At 34.8% G+C, this 18,121-nt stretch overlaps 2 protein-coding genes across 2 annotated transcripts in view; one reads left to right on the top strand and one right to left on the bottom strand.

The window, feature by feature from the left end:
- The first annotated feature begins 202 nt into the window (after positions 1-202).
- On the top strand, positions 203-7,542 carry natalisin. The gene is made up of 3 exons (XM_068763843.1): positions 203-207; positions 1,612-1,643; positions 6,218-7,542. Exons 1-3 carry the CDS (start codon positions 203-205, stop codon positions 7,540-7,542), a joined length of 1,362 nt encoding a protein of 453 aa, XP_068619944.1.
- Positions 7,543-9,848: 2,306 nt separating this feature from the next.
- LOC137920168 (rho guanine nucleotide exchange factor 17) overlaps positions 9,849-18,121 on the bottom strand; it is a 178,399-nt gene continuing 170,126 nt past the window's right edge. Inside the window, exons 15-20 of the mRNA XM_068763423.1 lie at positions 16,583-16,763; positions 15,999-16,066; positions 15,198-15,334; positions 14,395-14,572; positions 12,986-13,156; positions 9,849-11,193 (exon numbers count right to left, since the gene is read on the bottom strand). Of these exons, the coding sequence (XP_068619524.1) occupies positions 10,907-11,193; positions 12,986-13,156; positions 14,395-14,572; positions 15,198-15,334; positions 15,999-16,066; positions 16,583-16,763 (1,022 nt within the window). The 3' untranslated portion in view covers positions 9,849-10,906. The remainder of the gene's footprint in view (positions 11,194-12,985; positions 13,157-14,394; positions 14,573-15,197; positions 15,335-15,998; positions 16,067-16,582; positions 16,764-18,121) is intronic.

Raw genomic sequence — 18,121 nt, 5'->3', positions numbered from 1 at the left:
TATCACATTATTGTTTCCTGGTTTTGTGTTCTGACTATTGTATCTTATATTTTATTAATTTTTTTAAGTAATTAATTATTATTCATCTTCAGTATTTTTTTTATTATTAAATATTTTAATATTCTTAAATATTTTAACATTCCTTTGGTCTTACCCGTCTCTTTATTAATTTTATAATTATGATCTAATTTTTTTTACAGAAATGAGGTGCGACACTCATCGTCGCCCAAAAGGAAGATAATGCTTCCACTGTCTATTTCCTTCCCTATTTCCTGCTCACTTTCAATTTTATTTCTTCCGAATGAAGGACATTTCGTAATGTTTAACAGTAAAATTATTTTACTGTAAAATTTAAAACTTATTGCAAGCACTACAAGGTAAAGTTAAAGTTCGAGAACTATCGAGAACCTTCTTCGCGAGGATTGAACAAATAAATAAACAATTCTTAGAAAGGAGCAACTTTTATACCATTCCAGTGCCGGTCGTGTTTACCGTTGCGGGTAATATGTACACAAGCAATCTCGTTACACTAACGCACATACGAATATAAGGGACGTTGGGGCAAAATGAACATCATTCAATGATTTTTTTAATGTATTACGCATAAAATGATAAATAAATAGTTTCAAGGTTACCCAGAGAGCAATGGCTCGGAATCTTGTTGTGGGATCGAATCAGAAATGACGTTATTCATAGAAGATCCAAGATCAGTGGCAGTGGACGAGGCACATCGTACGTGCAACCGATGGCCTTTGAGACCGAAATGTTCTCGAGTGGCGACCACGATCCGATAGACTCTACGTGGATACGCCTCCCACTTTGTGGACCGACGACATAGTAGAGTCGCGAGAAGTTGCTGAATACTGTCGTCCATTGGCTGCAAAGAAAAAGAAAAAGGTGTCAGTCACATTTTTTTTTTTCACTTGCCATTGATATTTGGAGAATTGCTTGAATTTTAAAATACCTGAAACAAAGATAAACAATGTTTCTATTAGTATGGAAAGTAATGGACCAGTGATTGTGGCAATCTTTTGAGGAGGCTTGCAGTGAGCGACCATTTGCTGAAAAGAAGATGTGCCGCCTTATCGGAAATGAAATAAATATTTTTTTTTAAATACCACGTAATTTTACCACCTAATTTTTGCGTGTGTATTTCGGAAATTATTATATATTCACAAAATATTTTTTTTCTCATTTATGCACACTTGTCAGAGCGTCTTGGTTAAGCCTCGGTTGGTTCTGGTGCCCCCGCTACTCTAACAACGCGTCACCATGTAGCTCGGTGTTTGGTATAATGAGAGCAAATCATATAATATCATATATAGACTTTTAAGTAACAGTTTGTTTTAATTACATCTGTCCATCTTGTCTGGGGGCGTCCGTGAGATTGCTTGCCTTCCATTTTTCTTTATACCTCGAAATCTTCCATTCAGTTCTCCTTACGGATGTTATGTCCAAAGAACTCGAGGATTCATATTGGCGCAGTCGACGATAACTTTGACCTTTGAGGATAGAAATTTTGTTTTTGTGCCCCGTTCACAGGATTCTTAGCATCTGTCTCCAACACCACATCTTCTGAGCGTCAATTTTCCGACGATCCTGAATCTTCAGAAATGTAAATGTCAATATAAAAAATAGGCTTTGTCTCGATAATTTTATACATTTAATAATATGAATTAAATATTAAAATCTAAATCAGTCTTCTTATCGTCTTCGTAAAGTTGAGAGACGTTAGACGACCTTTGTAATGATGTGATGACGATGATGAATTTAAATCAATTTAATAAATATACTTCGCTAAACATTTTCGACATTATTCAAATCAATTTTAAGGTTTATGATTACTGCTATTTGTTTTTTATTATTTTTCATAATGTATTTTTAATCATTTTTTATAAAAATAGGTTATCCATTCAAGCCTAACTTTTTCTCTCCTCTACACGGCAAATGTAATCAGAGCAACTGGACACAAATGTCAAGCCAACCTACACGTACCAACGTTAAGAGTCGGACATGTCTCTCTGAAAAAAATTCTGATAAGAAGCAAAAAAGAAGACAAACTACAAAAATAGTCAAAGGACACAATGGAATACTGTACAGCACAAAACAAAGAAATGAGAGGGAGACATTGTAACAGACGGGAGGATCACGTTAGGAGAATATAAACCCAGGACAGCGTTTTGTGGCGAACTCTTGCCACCCAGCGTTCAGAAAAGCAAGACAATCTTAACATACCCATGAAATAAATGAAATGATAAAAAAAAATATATTTATGTTCATACTAAAATAACATAAACATGTTTATTTTAACACCTTACGTGCCAGGGCAATTTTCGAAGATTTTTCATTCAAGCCGCGTGGTGCGTATACGATCCATACTTTAAAAATGTCGTTAAAGACGTATGGTTTACACTTTTTCAATACTGCAAAGCTATAATTAGAGAGAAAAAGTTATAAATTTTAATATGCATTAAACACGCGCACAAGTGTTGTGAAATTATCTATATTCAGCCCTAAAATTTATTTTTTTAAAATCCATTCTTGTTCAACGAGAATTGTAAATGGCCTAATCGGTAAGAGCAACGAGGTTCGTATACGTTCCACATGGCATGGAATGTGTTAAGTCATGTATTATGTAAGATTGATGAAAAACGGTAATTATTATTATCATATCTATTTCTTCGTATTTTATATAGATAGACGCCCACTGTAAGGCATAGGCCTCTCCCAAAGATAGCCACAGGTCTTACGCTACCTGCATTCAGCAACTTCCTGACCTTAACTATGACGTCAGACCGCTAAGTAGTCGCCACTTAAAAACCTTGTCGCCCCAGCAGCAAATGGTTGCACTAGAGATGTGCCCTGCCCACCACCTGTCTTCCGACAGCCGGCATAAAGCATTGTTATTATAATATTAAAAAACCGGACACCGGACATTATTGACTTTAAAATAACGCGAGATTGATAACTCCCAATCGTGATAAAATATTTTCATGAGCCTTCTTAATACTAATACAGCGGTTCGTCTGAAAAAAAAAACTTATACGAGGGTTCAACTCCAAAGTCTGATACTTTATTTAAATATTTATTGGACCTTAAACGAAAAAATCATAGCGCTCTCTTTTGATGATACTTATAAGATATCTCACTAAGATTTATTACCAATAAATTTTATTAGAATAATATAGTGTGTAATTTGAATGCTAGTAAATACCAGCATCGTTATCGTCATTGTGGACGTTCTAGCTCGAAGACACCCACCGTAGAGCATAGGCCTATCCCCTCCTCTCAAAGATAGGGATATACCATAATCGCTACGCTTGGTTGGTGGATTAGTGGGTTGGCGATCAGCAGTATGGTATTATAAAACCAAAAGATATTGCTGGCTATCCTCTAAAAAACTTGTTAGCAAGTAGTGGCAATCCTTTATAATAAATGCACAAAGTGTGAATTATGTACAATTGTATCCCGGGAAATTTATTGAATCCTAATTAATAATTTACTTTATAAGTTATTAGTAATATCAGATTATAACCAAGAATAAATCCAACAATGTTAAAAACTACATATTAAACGTCCCTGAGATAAACAACCGCTCTCTAGAAATCTCTGTAATGTCGTTGATATAAATAAATGTTTACTTTTATTAATGCGAGTAAATAAACAGCCGAGCTGTAGTAGCAAAATGGTAAGGCAGTTATGATCATATATTGGGGATCATTAGATGCAACACTACTTACAGAGAGTCAAAAAAAAAAATCACGAAAAGCCGCCATGACCTCGGCCTAAAATGTTTGGAATTCCGCACTATAATTTGACATGCTTCTAATTTTCCGACGATGAGACGATAATAAGATAGTTTACAAAGCAATTAATCAATAAGACATCTACTCTGAAGAAGACTGTTAAAACACATAGAGGAGACAACCCTCGATCATCAGAGGTCCGAGTTCTCGTGGTAAATCCAGTCTGGCCAAGCTGATCTAAGTTGGCGTCATGTCCAGTACAAACAAGACTGAACAATCCGAACCCTCGATCATCCTAGAACTGCGTTTGTCAACGTGTGGCTCACGCTTTACAGGGGGCAAATCGAAAATGAACTCAGTCCGAGTTTAACCCTCTCGTTTTAAAATAAAAATTATGAATGTTAAATGGGGAAGGGGGCATAAGAATTGTAGAAAGGCTCAGTGGAGGCATAGCAAAAAAAAAGTTGGGGAACCCTGTGCTAGATTCAAGAATTGCCGCAGTTTCTTCCACGAATTCCTGCAATTGTTAACGCTTGCCAAAGTGGTTGTAATTTTATCTAGGCTTTAACCACTAATCAAGTCGAGGTTTGGTCATTCCGGGCGCTTTTGACTCGGAATGTTAAACAAAATGGCTCTTGAGCCAGGCTCCTTAATAGAAAGCCCGGCTGAGTAATATTATATATCGTCGGCCTCCCAATTCGGTAATATTGCATATAATGTAATGTTTGAAAAGAGGTCTCTGAGGTAGCACCTCGTGCTAAGTTACGTAAACGAGGTTTCGACAGCGACTTCTGCGCTCTTTGCTTTAAATCCCACTGAATCCGTAAAAACTGTACCGAAAAAAAATCTTCAAGAGTATACTTGCGTTATATATAGCATTTAAATGTTCCAAGGAGTACATTTATTATATGTAAACGCTCATGTACCGGTAGCCAACACGTAATATTTCTAAACTATATGAGAGGTATAAAATCAGAAAGTTGAAAGATTTTTTAATGTAAATTCGACATGATACAAATTAGAATATTACCTAACTTTAGCCGAAAAAATCTACGTAATACATTGGATATCTGATTAAATTTACATCTTGTATCAAAAACACAAGTAATATATTCATTGGCTTCATTTCTTTTGACATTGACCACGAGACCATAGCTTTAGGGTTGTTTCCGAAAACTGAGTGGAAAATAAATCTCTTAATTTATTTCATTTAGAAGGATAGTAAGAATAATATAAATATACAATGTAATTAATCGAAGTAAAATTCAAATGTTAAAAAAGCTAGTTACTAAATAAAAGAATCATAGCAAAATAGAACATCGTCCAACGAAATTTTCCTTCTCTCAGAGTCTGTAAACATTATTATTTTAGCCGTAAGATCTCCTCTGCTAGACCTCCAGTAGACACGGCGTGGTTAGAGCTCCTTCTAGGTGGACCAGAGACATGATCAAGGTTGCGGGAAGTCGCAGAGTACGGGCAGCGAAAGTCCGGTCATCGAGTCGATTGTTAAGGTAAGCATATGCCTTTAAGTGGACGCCCATCCGTTGACATAGTGATTATGATTGAAAATGGACCGAAAAAAACCGCTAAAAAATTAAACCTAAATAAAACTTTGAAATAAAGGCAAAGAACTTACCCTTATAAGAAGAAAGCTAAACTAGCAATGTTTTAATTTAATAACAGTCACCGCGTCCCAGTAGAGTACGTCTCGTACGGAGTAAAAAAAGGAAATTCGTTGCGACAGCCCTTGGGAGCCACAGCCTGCTCCCTGCTCCTATATAAACCTTCGGGAACGGCCAGCGGTACTCAGAACAAAAACTGACGTTCAAGTGTAAAGTACTGATTGAAGATCATTAGCATATTTTGCAATGTCCACAAATCAACGACGAAAATAAATGTAAGTTACAATTTTGTTAGTTAAAAATATAATTTCGTCTAGAAATTAGTTTGTTATGTTCATAAAAGCGTGACTAATTTTTTACTTTAAAATGTTCTTTAAATACATCAAGATAATTTTTTGGTGCTTTATCATTAAGGATTCCCGTTAATCAGATTAAAAATATTTTTATCTCAAATCTAATTCATGATTGTGATATTTTTCGGCAAGATATTTAAGAGCACGAAACTATGATTGCATACATTCTTTATGTTATATTTTGATAAAAATTTAGATATATTGAGATATTGAGATATCGATGTTGTCATATTTTCTTTATTAATTTCAGATCCTAACATGAAAATGTGGCTATTCCCGTTAATATCACTGTTACTTTTCAACTTATCAACACCGACCACATGCTTAAATTTTGGTGAAGTGAACAAAACTATGAAAGGATGTAATAAAATTAATAATACTCTGAACGAAAACAGAATTAAAAGATCTTTGCGCAGCGAAGACTTGAAAATATTCGTGCCGCAAATAACAAAAATCGATTACGATTTAGAAGACAAAGGTAATAAAATAAAATCAGACTTGGAACAACCTTTTTGGGGTATGAGAGGTAGACGAGAAAGTTCAGAAGAAATTTTAAGCGACTTAGACAACAAGCACTTGACTACTGGCTGCAAAACTTGTTTCAAAAGTTTGAATGATGACACTGTGAGTGGGGAAGAGATATTATCACCATTTTGGGGCAACCGTGGTAGGAGAAATTCTGATGAAGTTGATGAAGACTTTGCTATTCCTGAAAATCCATTTTGGGGAACTAGAGGCAGAAGGGAAGAAGATGAGCCGTTTTGGGGTACTAGAGGGCGTAGAGAACAGGAATTACCATTTTGGGGTAATAGGGGAAGACGAGAAGGTATTCAATTGAAAAATGAAAAGAGTGGAAAAAAGAAAACTCTTGCTAACGCAAAACCGTTCTGGGGAAATAGAGGTAATAAAAAATATGTAGAAGCTATAATTAACGCAATTGAAGAGGATGAGCCATTCTGGGGTAACAGAGGCAAAAAAGAAGTCACAGAGCCATTTTGGGGGAGTCGCGGCAGGAGAAAAGATATTTCGAATGAAATTAATAAGCAACCTGATCTGTTCTGGGAAAATGATGGAATAAATAAAGCAGTGCCTACGGATACGACATCAAAACCTTTGAACGGAGTTGAAGATGGTGTTATAACATTTTCACGTTTACAGCGTAATGACAAAACTAAAATTCCATTTTGGTGGAACCGTGAACCTAATAGTAAAATATTGAATTTATTTTCAGGAATAATTGATAACAAATTACATAGAAGATTCAATTCTATGGACTCCACAAATAACTTTGATTTACCTTTTAAACCTTCAGAATCGGAAACTGTGCTCGATGATAGAATTTTTGCAGAACAACCTCATTACATTTTGGTAGAAAGAAGCAGTCGCTCTTCGGCGGAATCTGATCCTTATTATATATCCAGAGGCAAGAAACACAGTGATCAAAGTTACGCTAAAACAAGAGGTCGACGCGGAGTCATAGAAGAACTTGTGAAGTCAGTTAGAAATGATCCTTATTATATAGCTCGAGGGAAAAAAAATTACGATATCAACAGTAACACAATACCGAGAGATAAATTTGAAAAAATGGTAGATCTGATCTGTTCAACAGTAGATTTATTACCGTTAAAGGGCAAGAGTAATAAAGTAAAAAGAGATATCAATGATACCGAAAGAGATAGAAGAACTACATTAAAAAAGCTCGCGGCGCAACTTCAAGCAGACCCGTACTTTGTCAGTCGTGGAAAGAAAAACAAAGTTGTGGGGACGACTAAAGGAAATATGGAAGATTTTATAAAACAAGTGGCTGCAATGTGTGATTAAACTAGAGAATAGATTTTAATAATCGAATAGTATCGTCAGAAGTGCGTACAGAAGAAACTAATCTAGGCTCTCAATATGTAACTAGTGCAATTAAAAATAAATTTCATCGCACCGTATATCTCTTTTTTTTGGTCTACACTAATAATAGAAAATCAATATTTATATCAAGTATCAAAGTAATTAATTCTAAAGTAAATAAATAGTCTTAATTTTTGATAAATATTTGAACTTTTAAGTATTATAGTGAACTAGTTTCGTCACTTAAGTAAAATCACTATGTAGGATAACTTCATTAATAAACCTACATATCCTAGAAACCTTACAACCAATACCTTCTCTGAGAGTAACTTTATATCCCAACAAGACCGATAATTTCAATATAACAATGTTAATACAAAATCTTTTCTGGTCGTTATTTCAGTCCATAGACGCCTACTGCAAGGCATAGATCTCTTGTAGCCAAACTGCGGCTCACCACCCACATACGGCTCTTTGAACGATTATTTCTGGCATCGTTTGATTGTCGTATTATTTCAATATTTAAATTTATGTTACCTAATACCGTCAGCTCGTGGGAAAAGCTAAACAAGTTACTGATGTGAATAACTATTATTGTTCCACCATAAAATTATCGAAATCCAAACACTTTTTTATTTTATTTAATGGAATCAGGCGTTACCTCGCAGAAGTCCATCCTAAGTAAGATATTTGATCCTTTTCTTACCGATAATAATTAACTAACCGCCATCTTAAGTATTATTAGGAGTGCTAAAATGTACGTGTGCCATTATAACTAATTTCGATACACTTTTTTTGTACTTTTGTCGCATAATTTTAATAAATATAATTTTTGTAAAAAAATTCGTTTGCGTGTTTTAAGTGCGTATTAAATTATGGCTGGCAAAAAGTTTTAAATTTCGAACAATGGCTCGAACTATCAAGCAGCTTGACCACCCCTGGTATATACTATTACTGCTCTTTCATACATGTCAGTAGGCATTCGGAGAATATACAGAGCGTTATGGAGAACAAATTTCGTACGGACATGATTTCAGTGACCAGATTTTCATAATAATATTGTTAGGAAACAAAATAAAACTTATCATCATTACGTGCACAAACATCAATAACTAGATTTTTTCCGTCGTTCTTATACAGTAAAAATAAATTCAAACTGAACTTCGCTTTAATGGCATCCTTTAATTTAAAAAATTAAATCATCATCACTTTTCAGACTACGGGTAAAGAAGTCAACAAAACATTTCCAATAGAAACGGTTAAAGCAGAGCTGCTGCAGCTGAGCACGTTCTATATTACGATTTCCATTTAAATCTATAACATAATTCATACATTTCATGGGAGGTATTGTACAACCGTACATAATTGCCCACAAGAGTTGTTTATAGAGCCTAGATAAAGACAAGCATATTTTTATTTAAGGAGTAAACATAATTTATTTGTTTATTAATCAATAATTTGACATGTATCTTACCAGTTTGTTAGCCGTATTTAAAATTATTCACAAGAAAAGTACTCGTAACAACCCAAACCGAAGTCCACTCGTGGGACTCATAAGCCTAGATACTATACGAAGCGTACACCGAAATGATCGGCGACCTTTTGGGAGCTTCAGAACTTCAATACTCCACAAGAGGTTTCAGACGAAGACAGCGACATGGCAGAGAGGATTGAGATAGGAAATATCGCATTCTTAGTGGGCGACGAAAAACGTCGCCATTCGTTCCTAAAATTCAGCAGAGGTCGTACAGGTTGTAGAGAGAAATGAAACTAACCAGTAAGGGTCGGGTAGATCAGAAATTTATAAAACATTAAATACCTATTTATTACAGCAAAAATTATACTTTTATAAGAATGTAATCAGATAGACAAAAAGGTGGTATATAACCAAAGATAAGAATTTAATTGTACTGTGATATAAAAGGAAACATACTAATATTTTGGGAGCGGAGGAGAAGTAAGATGATGTATAGAAGAAGACTAGTAAGACAGAGAAATGAGAGATATTTTGAAAAAAAATTGGGAAATGTGTGACAAATGAAAAAAACTAAAGTAAAAAAATATGTTTGAAAAAATTATTGAATGAAAAGAACCCTGTCCCTCTCAGGATAGGAATGAACAAGGTCCCTAATAACGGGGGCCATAAAAGAGGTCTCAGGCTAGGCGCTCTGTGTGCCCTGCCACTTCAAATCTTCGGAATCTGCAAATGCCATTTGGGAAGTAGCGACAGCCTTGTTCCAAAAAAAAAAATTATGAGAAGTTTAAATAAAACAAGACAGTTAGTGCGACGTCGTTTAATTATTTTGCAATATTATCATAAGGGATACCTACTTTGTCCAAGCATTACTTGCATCACTGTCGCTATCCGGGTAGGTAACGTTTGAAAAGAATACTTTTGAGCAAATAATTTTTAAGTCATTCTTAAAGGAATCTTTACTACACATAAATACATGAACCTGAATAGTATAGACATAAATATGGTATCATTAGAAAGTATAGTTTCATTAATATATTTCTACAGATCGAATTTTGCACTTGAGTGCAAATTATCAATATTACCCTTATTCTTAATGCGGTATAAGCAGTCATATCAATTAGACAAGCCTCAAAAAAATGGTAAACTTAATAATAACATTGTCGTCGAAGCGAAGATATTTCTAGAAAGAAATACGTGTTCACATGTGCCAACACGAAGTCAATGCGTTTAACTTAAAAAATAATATAATTATTCGATCCACGTTGACATAATCGTACTATCTACTTCTGTTTCTAGGACCTATTTATAATAGTAATCATCTGTACATTTTGAATACGTCATTACATCAAAATAAAAGATTTAAGCTAACTACTTTTAACAGTTTTAGATACCCTTATTTTCATTGATATTCAATGGCACAACTAATTCAACAGTAATTATATTGGACATTCAACACGTTGATATGGATAGATATATACGTACAGTTTACCTAAAACACTTCATTTATTTATTTAAAACGTCTACATAAGGTACATTGCAGGCCATAATGGTCCATCAGTGAATCTTTAATACTGCGTGTTAGAATTATGTTTTGTAATTTCGACAAAACATTTACAGCGTGACATTTGATGTCCTAAATTAATAATCTCAAATAACACGCTGTGAAGCGCTACACACTCATCCAACCATGCAAATATCGTTAAAAGCTGAAACAATCAACGTGAAAACAAACTATGATGAACAATTAGGCTCTTCGTGGACTTCGATTCAAGCGTCACAGAAACATCTAACATCAATTTAAAACTTTAACACGAAGCGCTTAAGTTTGCGTTTCGTCGAGCATGAAACCCTGTAGGCCGTCAAATTCGATCAGACTCTCCAAAGAAGCAAGTGATTCGTTGAATCTTCTCTCCCGGCGTCCTCTGACATCGTGGAACTTCGGAAGTCTTCGTAACCGTCGCCGCCTGATATTATTAATGTCTCCTTATTATTTTGTGTGTTCTCGGCTTGTTTTTGTAATTTCTCCACATTGGTCGATCGTCGGCTCAAAGCTTTCGTCTTCAGCGTTTGTGTTGGCTTCGCTGGCTGCTTTTGCGGCGCTGGATTCTCGACTATGGTCAGGAATCGTACATGGCCAGTGTGACCATATGTGATACCTGGACAAGAAATTAAAATTTTTATGGCATTAAAATCATGACAAGACTCAAAGAAGATCGCTACTCAAACTATACGTGCTTTCTATTCCGTGTTTAAGCGTGCTATGTGGCCTGCTCACAGTTATTTCAACGTGCCACAGAGTTATATCGGTTACTTTAGTTCGTCTATAGATCTCCCCTTTTCTGATAGGATCTCGTAGAAAAATTTCCTGCATAGTCCTATGAATTACTCGTTGAAAGGCTATAAGTATGCCAGTGAGGTCTTATTCAGTCGTACGGAATTTACTTTTTAGTTTGCAACTAGTTTGCGGTAACACACCGTAGTTGTAAAGCGCTTGCCTTCAACGGTGTAGTCAATTCTAACATTTGTAATTAATATCGGTGTTTACTAAAAACAGTAAAATAAAAATAAGATATCGACGCAAGTCGTAAACCAGTAACTAAGTCCGTGATAGCAAAGTAATGTGATAGTTGGAATAAATCAGAGATATCTTGGGAATGTAGGAGAGAGATGTAAAAGATAGTCTGAAGGAAATGCAAATAATGTAAAGATTAATAGATATTGTGAACGAAAGCAACTAAAAAAAACAAAAGAAAATAAAATCAAAATCGAAATTAAAATTATTTACCCATGTAAACAAAGTATCTATACTATATGTTAGGGTGAACGATTGGTGCCCCAAACGGGGGCCATAAAATGTAGTGTTCGTTTATTTCTAAGTCCAAAATATTTATTTATGTTTTACGTGATCTATAAAGATTAGTACTTGTAACATATTTTCATCGTTATCAGACCCAAAACTTTTAACTTCTTCATACTTATACAAATTAACATCTCTGTTTCAATTTTTTGCCAAACATATGTAAAAATAAATATGTCAATAAATAATTTAAAGGAATTATGTTTTCAAAACAGAATTGAATAAATTCTTTTGAACACGACTTATACATTTTTATTGAAACGAAAATAAATTTTTATCATCATATTAGTTGATTGACGCAAACTTCAAGGCGTGGCATCTTCCAAAGATTGCCACGATGACCGGTATAAACCTGCCCATATTCAGCGACTACCTGAAGTCGGTCCACTTAGTGGTAGGTCTTATCATAGATATATACATAATACATAGCATACATATATTATAGAAAGAAAATTTTATTGATGTCTTAACTTAAATTTATTACAGTAGGGATAAGTAGTAATATAAGAGTGCCAAACAATGGTACAAACCCTTATTGACGAAAAGTTGCTAGTATATCTGTATATTACATTTTGGTGTACTTCCCCTATTTCATTTCTTACATGGGACAACAAGATATATGGATCGAACACATGTACATGGTTGAAATTCCTTTCACCCATAATAAGCGTTTTGTTAAAAAATTTTATAGTGCGGACAACCAAGAAATGGTGTTGCCACCTAATTACAACTTAGGAGTCTTCAATTGGTTTCATTTAGGCAAGCGTGCACCATCTTAGACATTATCATCGGTTGATCCGGTTATCGGATATAAAAATATTAGAGGGACTGGAAAGTAATATCGTTTCTGTCGACATATTTTACAGAAAAACCGATTTATTTTGAACGCTCCGGCATTGAAAGTTTGTATACTAGATGGCATTAGGTTGTTGATAACGAAGGATTGTTGATTAGAAATAAAAACTTGTTAAAAATGTAGTGGTTTAACTTAAGAAAGCGATATTACTTTCCGGTCCCTCTAATACTTACCGCAGTACATATAGCCCTGATTCCCTGTATATATGTTATTAAAATGTACAATTGATTATTACCAGTGAGTTGTGGTACAGCGAAGGCGCCGGTGCGTGCGTTGGGCGAGTTGTGCAGCGGCGCGGTGAGCAACACGCCCGCGCTCGTGCCCACCCACAGCGTGTCGCGGTGTGCGAGCAAAGCCGTCACGCGTAGGCACGCCGCCTTGTGCTGCCGAATTATCTCGTCGCAACCTTCAAACAAAACATCGTTATAAAACCTCTTTATTCTTAAGCACAAAATTTAAAAGCAATACAATCCAAACTGATTTTCTTTGTTTTTGACTTGTGTTCTCCATATAGGCGTAGTGTAACCTTCATGAAAGTGTATCATTCTGATAATACAAAATTAAATGTCAACCTTAGTTGTTCAGTAAAGTTACGCATTTAAATAGAAAGTAATTATTCATTACACATTTACTTATGTTTAAATTTATAAGACAGTGAACTACAATTCGCGCCTGCATTTTGTATTTATGAAAAGTCCGAATCGTATGTTCAGTATATATATTTTATAAATAAAATAATAGAAAAAAAACTTTTTTATTATTTTTTCAGTCCTCATGAAGTGATAAGATTTATTTTTTCAATTAACTAGTACTATTTAGTCATTTTCGGTTTAAAGGTTATGCTATGTAAGCCACGTAAAATGGTCAACATTTTTAATATATTTTTAATAGCATACATTACTAACATTGTTAATAAAGTAATGGAAAGATTATTCTTTATAAATTACTGTACAATATTATTTATATGTAGGGCAGTGAAGCAGCGAAATAGCTTAAGCCGGTAAAAGAATAATAAATATAATAGTTACACACTAAATTATGAAATAATTTTACATGTAAGTATTATTTAACATAATTGTAAGTAATGGTAGCCCAATGGTAGAGCACTGAGACTTGAGTTCAATTCCAGGAATATAATCTTATACAATTAACATTTTGTGCAATAATTGCATAGGATTGCCACTGCTCGCAAATAAGGTTTTAGCAGATGGGCAACAGCGTCCTCTGTGTACCAAAATACCAAACTACTATCGCCAACACGCCTGTCAAGTATGGCGATTTGTATGTATCCCCCATAGATATCTTTAGGGGAGTACTATATAATACTCTTTTTCTTACTACTCTACTATACTCTCTTTCCTTTTTCTTAATTATAATCGAAAATATTTGTGAATATAAACAACGCCATTACATAGATTCTTGTCTTTAAAAAAACATATAGCGGATGTGTGTCAATTGCTCGTTGGCATGCGGGTTGACGACGATGTTTATTTGAAATATTTTCAGGAGATGCTGATGATGGTTAGATGCCCATCGTAGCTGAATGAAGCCACTTCCTACCGGTCCTACTGGAAATCTAACAAGTAGACTTATGTCCCGCAGTGGAAGTGCAATGGCTAAGATGATGATGACAGTTTCCTGTACCATGTAACATCTTGGTGACTTGCGGCGTGATGTTAATTTCGGCTAGCTGCTCCCGGGTGGTCGCGTTGTAGCAACGAAGCTGCGCTGCGTTGTGCAGTGACAGCCATATCGAACCACCGGCCACCGCCATGTGACTGATCGGTTTCGTCTCGGAACTTATTTGGAATGTTTCGTCAACCTATAAAAATAATTTGTTTATATGAAAACATCTTTACATTTTAGTTATATTCCATATGGAATTTAATGAACAAAAAGATTTATAAGCTTACATTTACATGTAATAAGCAGATGTAGCGTAAATAAACCCATAACTTCAGAAAATAGCGATGGTTTCAACGTATGTAGGCATCTGGGGCCTTAAGTTTCTTAAGTGAAGAACATGGATCCGCAAACAAAACGTGAGACATCCCCACCCACGAAGTGTACAGATGAGCTTGTCCAAGGTCATCGTTAAACACTGGATGCCGACTCTTTTCAACGGGTCCTGATGGAAATTTATTGTGAGGGGTTTAGCAACGGACGTCTTTGGGATGAAATGATGGTGATGCCAAACACCATTGCAGTTTTAAAATTATTGCTTTTTACAAAACTAAATAAATTATAATGTTTTTGTCAATGAAATCTGATTGTTATAGTCTTCACACGTAAGAATAACAAAGTGAAGAGACTAACACTCACACAAAAATCTTTAAAAATAATTATATTATCATTGTTTTCACATTACATACAAAAATAAGATAATAATAGCAGAACTAAGACAATGAAGTGAAGTACAAAGTCGAGTCTATAGTGACATACTGTACCTGCAAGGAATGCGGGTTGATAATCTTTATGTGGCAATGCGTGGCACACCACAGCTTGCCGGCAGAGAGCAGCATACTGCTTACAGGCCCGCTGCCCGTGCCCACGCCGATCGTCGACCGCTCCGCCCACGAGCCGTCTGTACAACACGCAACAGCTCATTTTAATACACTTCGGATATGAAGAGATTACAATACAGGCAGCCTAACACTCTAGGCGGTCTCTACTAGACTACCTTTAATTATGGTATTTTATTCTCTAACTTAGCTAAAACAGTGTTCATTAAATTGACTTAATCACACTTCATGTTATAAGATTCATTTACCCATAAAAATTCTTGATAGAATCCTAGACTCTAATTTCTACAAAGGTTTAAGCGTTACAACCGCTACCATCTCAATCCCAGTGAATATGAAGAAAAAGCATTTCATAATATAAGATAATAAATATTGTATCATTATAAGACCAGCATAAATATAAAGGTTGACCCCCACTATACAGACTCCATAGTCAACGAAGCGGGAAGTCGCTGGATTTGGGCAGCGCAATACCACCTGTGGGCGTCTATGGGCTGAAATAATGATGGCGAAGGTTAGCAAGTTGACAGTATATATGTTTTCACAAACACTAAGCAATAATGCATCTGTGCTTTTTACATTAAGTAATTTTTAATAAGTCTAGTATCTGAATAAGATCTTGAATTTCTATACAGGATTTAATTAAAAGGTATAACCTGGTTCGAAATTGAATTTACTTATTTTGTATGAATTTAATTTAATTTATATTGAAAATTCAGTACACACCGATATCACGACAATAAACGACCAGATCACCGTTTCCAAGTGCAACGAACACTTTGCCCTCCATGTATCTGAAATTGAAATAAATAAGAGTTTAGTTATATCAGTTTTAAGACTTCTTTTTCCAATGTCATCTGCATATAAGATTTAAAATTCATCTTATTTGAAACTGTGTACTAAACTGTTTGTGTAGAATTTTTAAGAGATAATGCAGCTTGGTAACAAATTGCTTTATATATTTGTGTTACTGTATGACCACAAAAATAATCCTTCCGAGTTTACTCTAGGCTCTTCCAGAATTATAGCGCTCTTAGAAACCTCATAGCTTTAACTTGAAAGATTCCATCACACAAAAGCTCAATATGATACTAGTTTCTATGAAATCGAATTTTCGTGGCATTTGTCACTGTATGAACCTATATAGATAATAACATAATTAAAAATAGATATGGATAACATGATAAAGATGTACTACCAAAAGTTATTTGCCTGTCGCATTAAAATAGAAAAAAAAAAGAAAAATTAATGATTACGCCTCGTTCTAAACAGTCAAGCCATTCCGAACTTAAATTTTGTATAACACTTACACGATCGAGTGGACGCCAGAGTTGTGCTGAAGTTTGACCTTGTTCTTCTTGATCCTGATGTTGTCCAGACAGTTGTAAACGTGGATGCAGCCATCTTCTGTCCCAAGCCACATTGTTGGTTGATTGGCTGTGGTGCCGCTGTCCTCAGACGATTGTCGACTGGCTGGCGATGATAGAGTACCTGTGAGTTTTAAATGATGTTTAAATTGTTCTAAAAATTAATTCGTTTGCTGATAAATATAACATTATTATCTCACTGTACACTAGGACATAAAATAAGTAATATGATATATTTATTAGAAGTTAAAGCGGCAATTCTAATGCAAACGTCAATCTCTTTTAGACAACCTAAGGATAGAATTTTTCGTTGTCTTCGTTTGAACCCCTTTAGACGCCCTCTGCAAGGCATAAGTCTCCACTGAAGGTAGCTGTAGGGAGATATACCAAAATCGTCATTGGGTAGGCGGGATGATGATAGCATATAGTATTATGGTGGGTAGAGGATGCTGTTGCCCTTCATCTGGAAACTTGTTTATGAGTAATGGCAATGCTATATAATTTATGTACAAAATGTGAAACATGTAAGATTATATAACCGGAATTGAATCCGCGACATTTGATCTTGTCTCAATCCTCTACCACTCGCTAGCTTGATGAAATTTACCAAGCCAAAACAGAAAGGGCAGTCAACGAATTTTTCTGTTGACTATGTACATTAGATGTGTGTAAATCTTCAGCGGATTATAAGATTTAATCGTAGTTCATGACAATAATAAAGTTTGCAAGCTCAGGCAATAATAGTTGTTAAAGAGTATGCATTCTGATAAGGATGCGCGGCTTTCGTCGTTAAATACATACGAGTAGTTATAAAATATAAAAATTCACAATGACAGCACTATAAAGCAAAACATAAATTTGTATATGTTATATGTATAAACCAAAAATAATTATGTGCCTTTCAAGACTGCACAGTAACAACAAAAGTAAGTCTATCATGCAACAGACATGCAACAGATCGAATTTAAAATTAACCTACCAGCCATTATACGTCCGGGTACTTGGTGATACGAAAAACAGAATTGGGTTAAATACACACAAGGGTAAAGAGTAATTAGTAAACAGGTAATTAGGTATAAATTAATAGCACTAACAAGAAGAAATAACAACAGGTAAATGGTTCATGTGATACAATAAGAGCGAAATTAAGTTATGACTATGGCTTAGGAAGAATTCTAATACAGGGAAAAAAGCCTAACTAATAATTAAAATATGGTGAATATGTTTCATACAAATTTAAATTCTAACTCAAAATATCTTTATAAAAGTAGGCATTTTAATGCGCTGTTGAATCATTACTTCAACATTATACGTAGTAAGCTACCACCGGCTCGGAATACTAATATGTTAAGAAATGCTGGTCAGCAAATCAACAGTTACATTTTGATAAAATTTAACAATTTTTAATTTGTAAATTTTGTCATAAAAAACATTTAATTTTAGATCTAAATCTTAGAAACGGAAAGTCCCATATATTTTGTG

This window comes from Battus philenor, unplaced genomic scaffold, assembly GCF_028537555.1.
Source record: "Battus philenor isolate CCGP_79_NKW_IND1 unplaced genomic scaffold, ilBatPhil1.0.hap1 SCAF_18, whole genome shotgun sequence".
In the NCBI taxonomy this organism is placed as follows: Eukaryota; Metazoa; Arthropoda; class Insecta; order Lepidoptera; family Papilionidae; genus Battus; species Battus philenor.
This window is presented reverse-complemented; position numbering and strand designations above follow the sequence as displayed.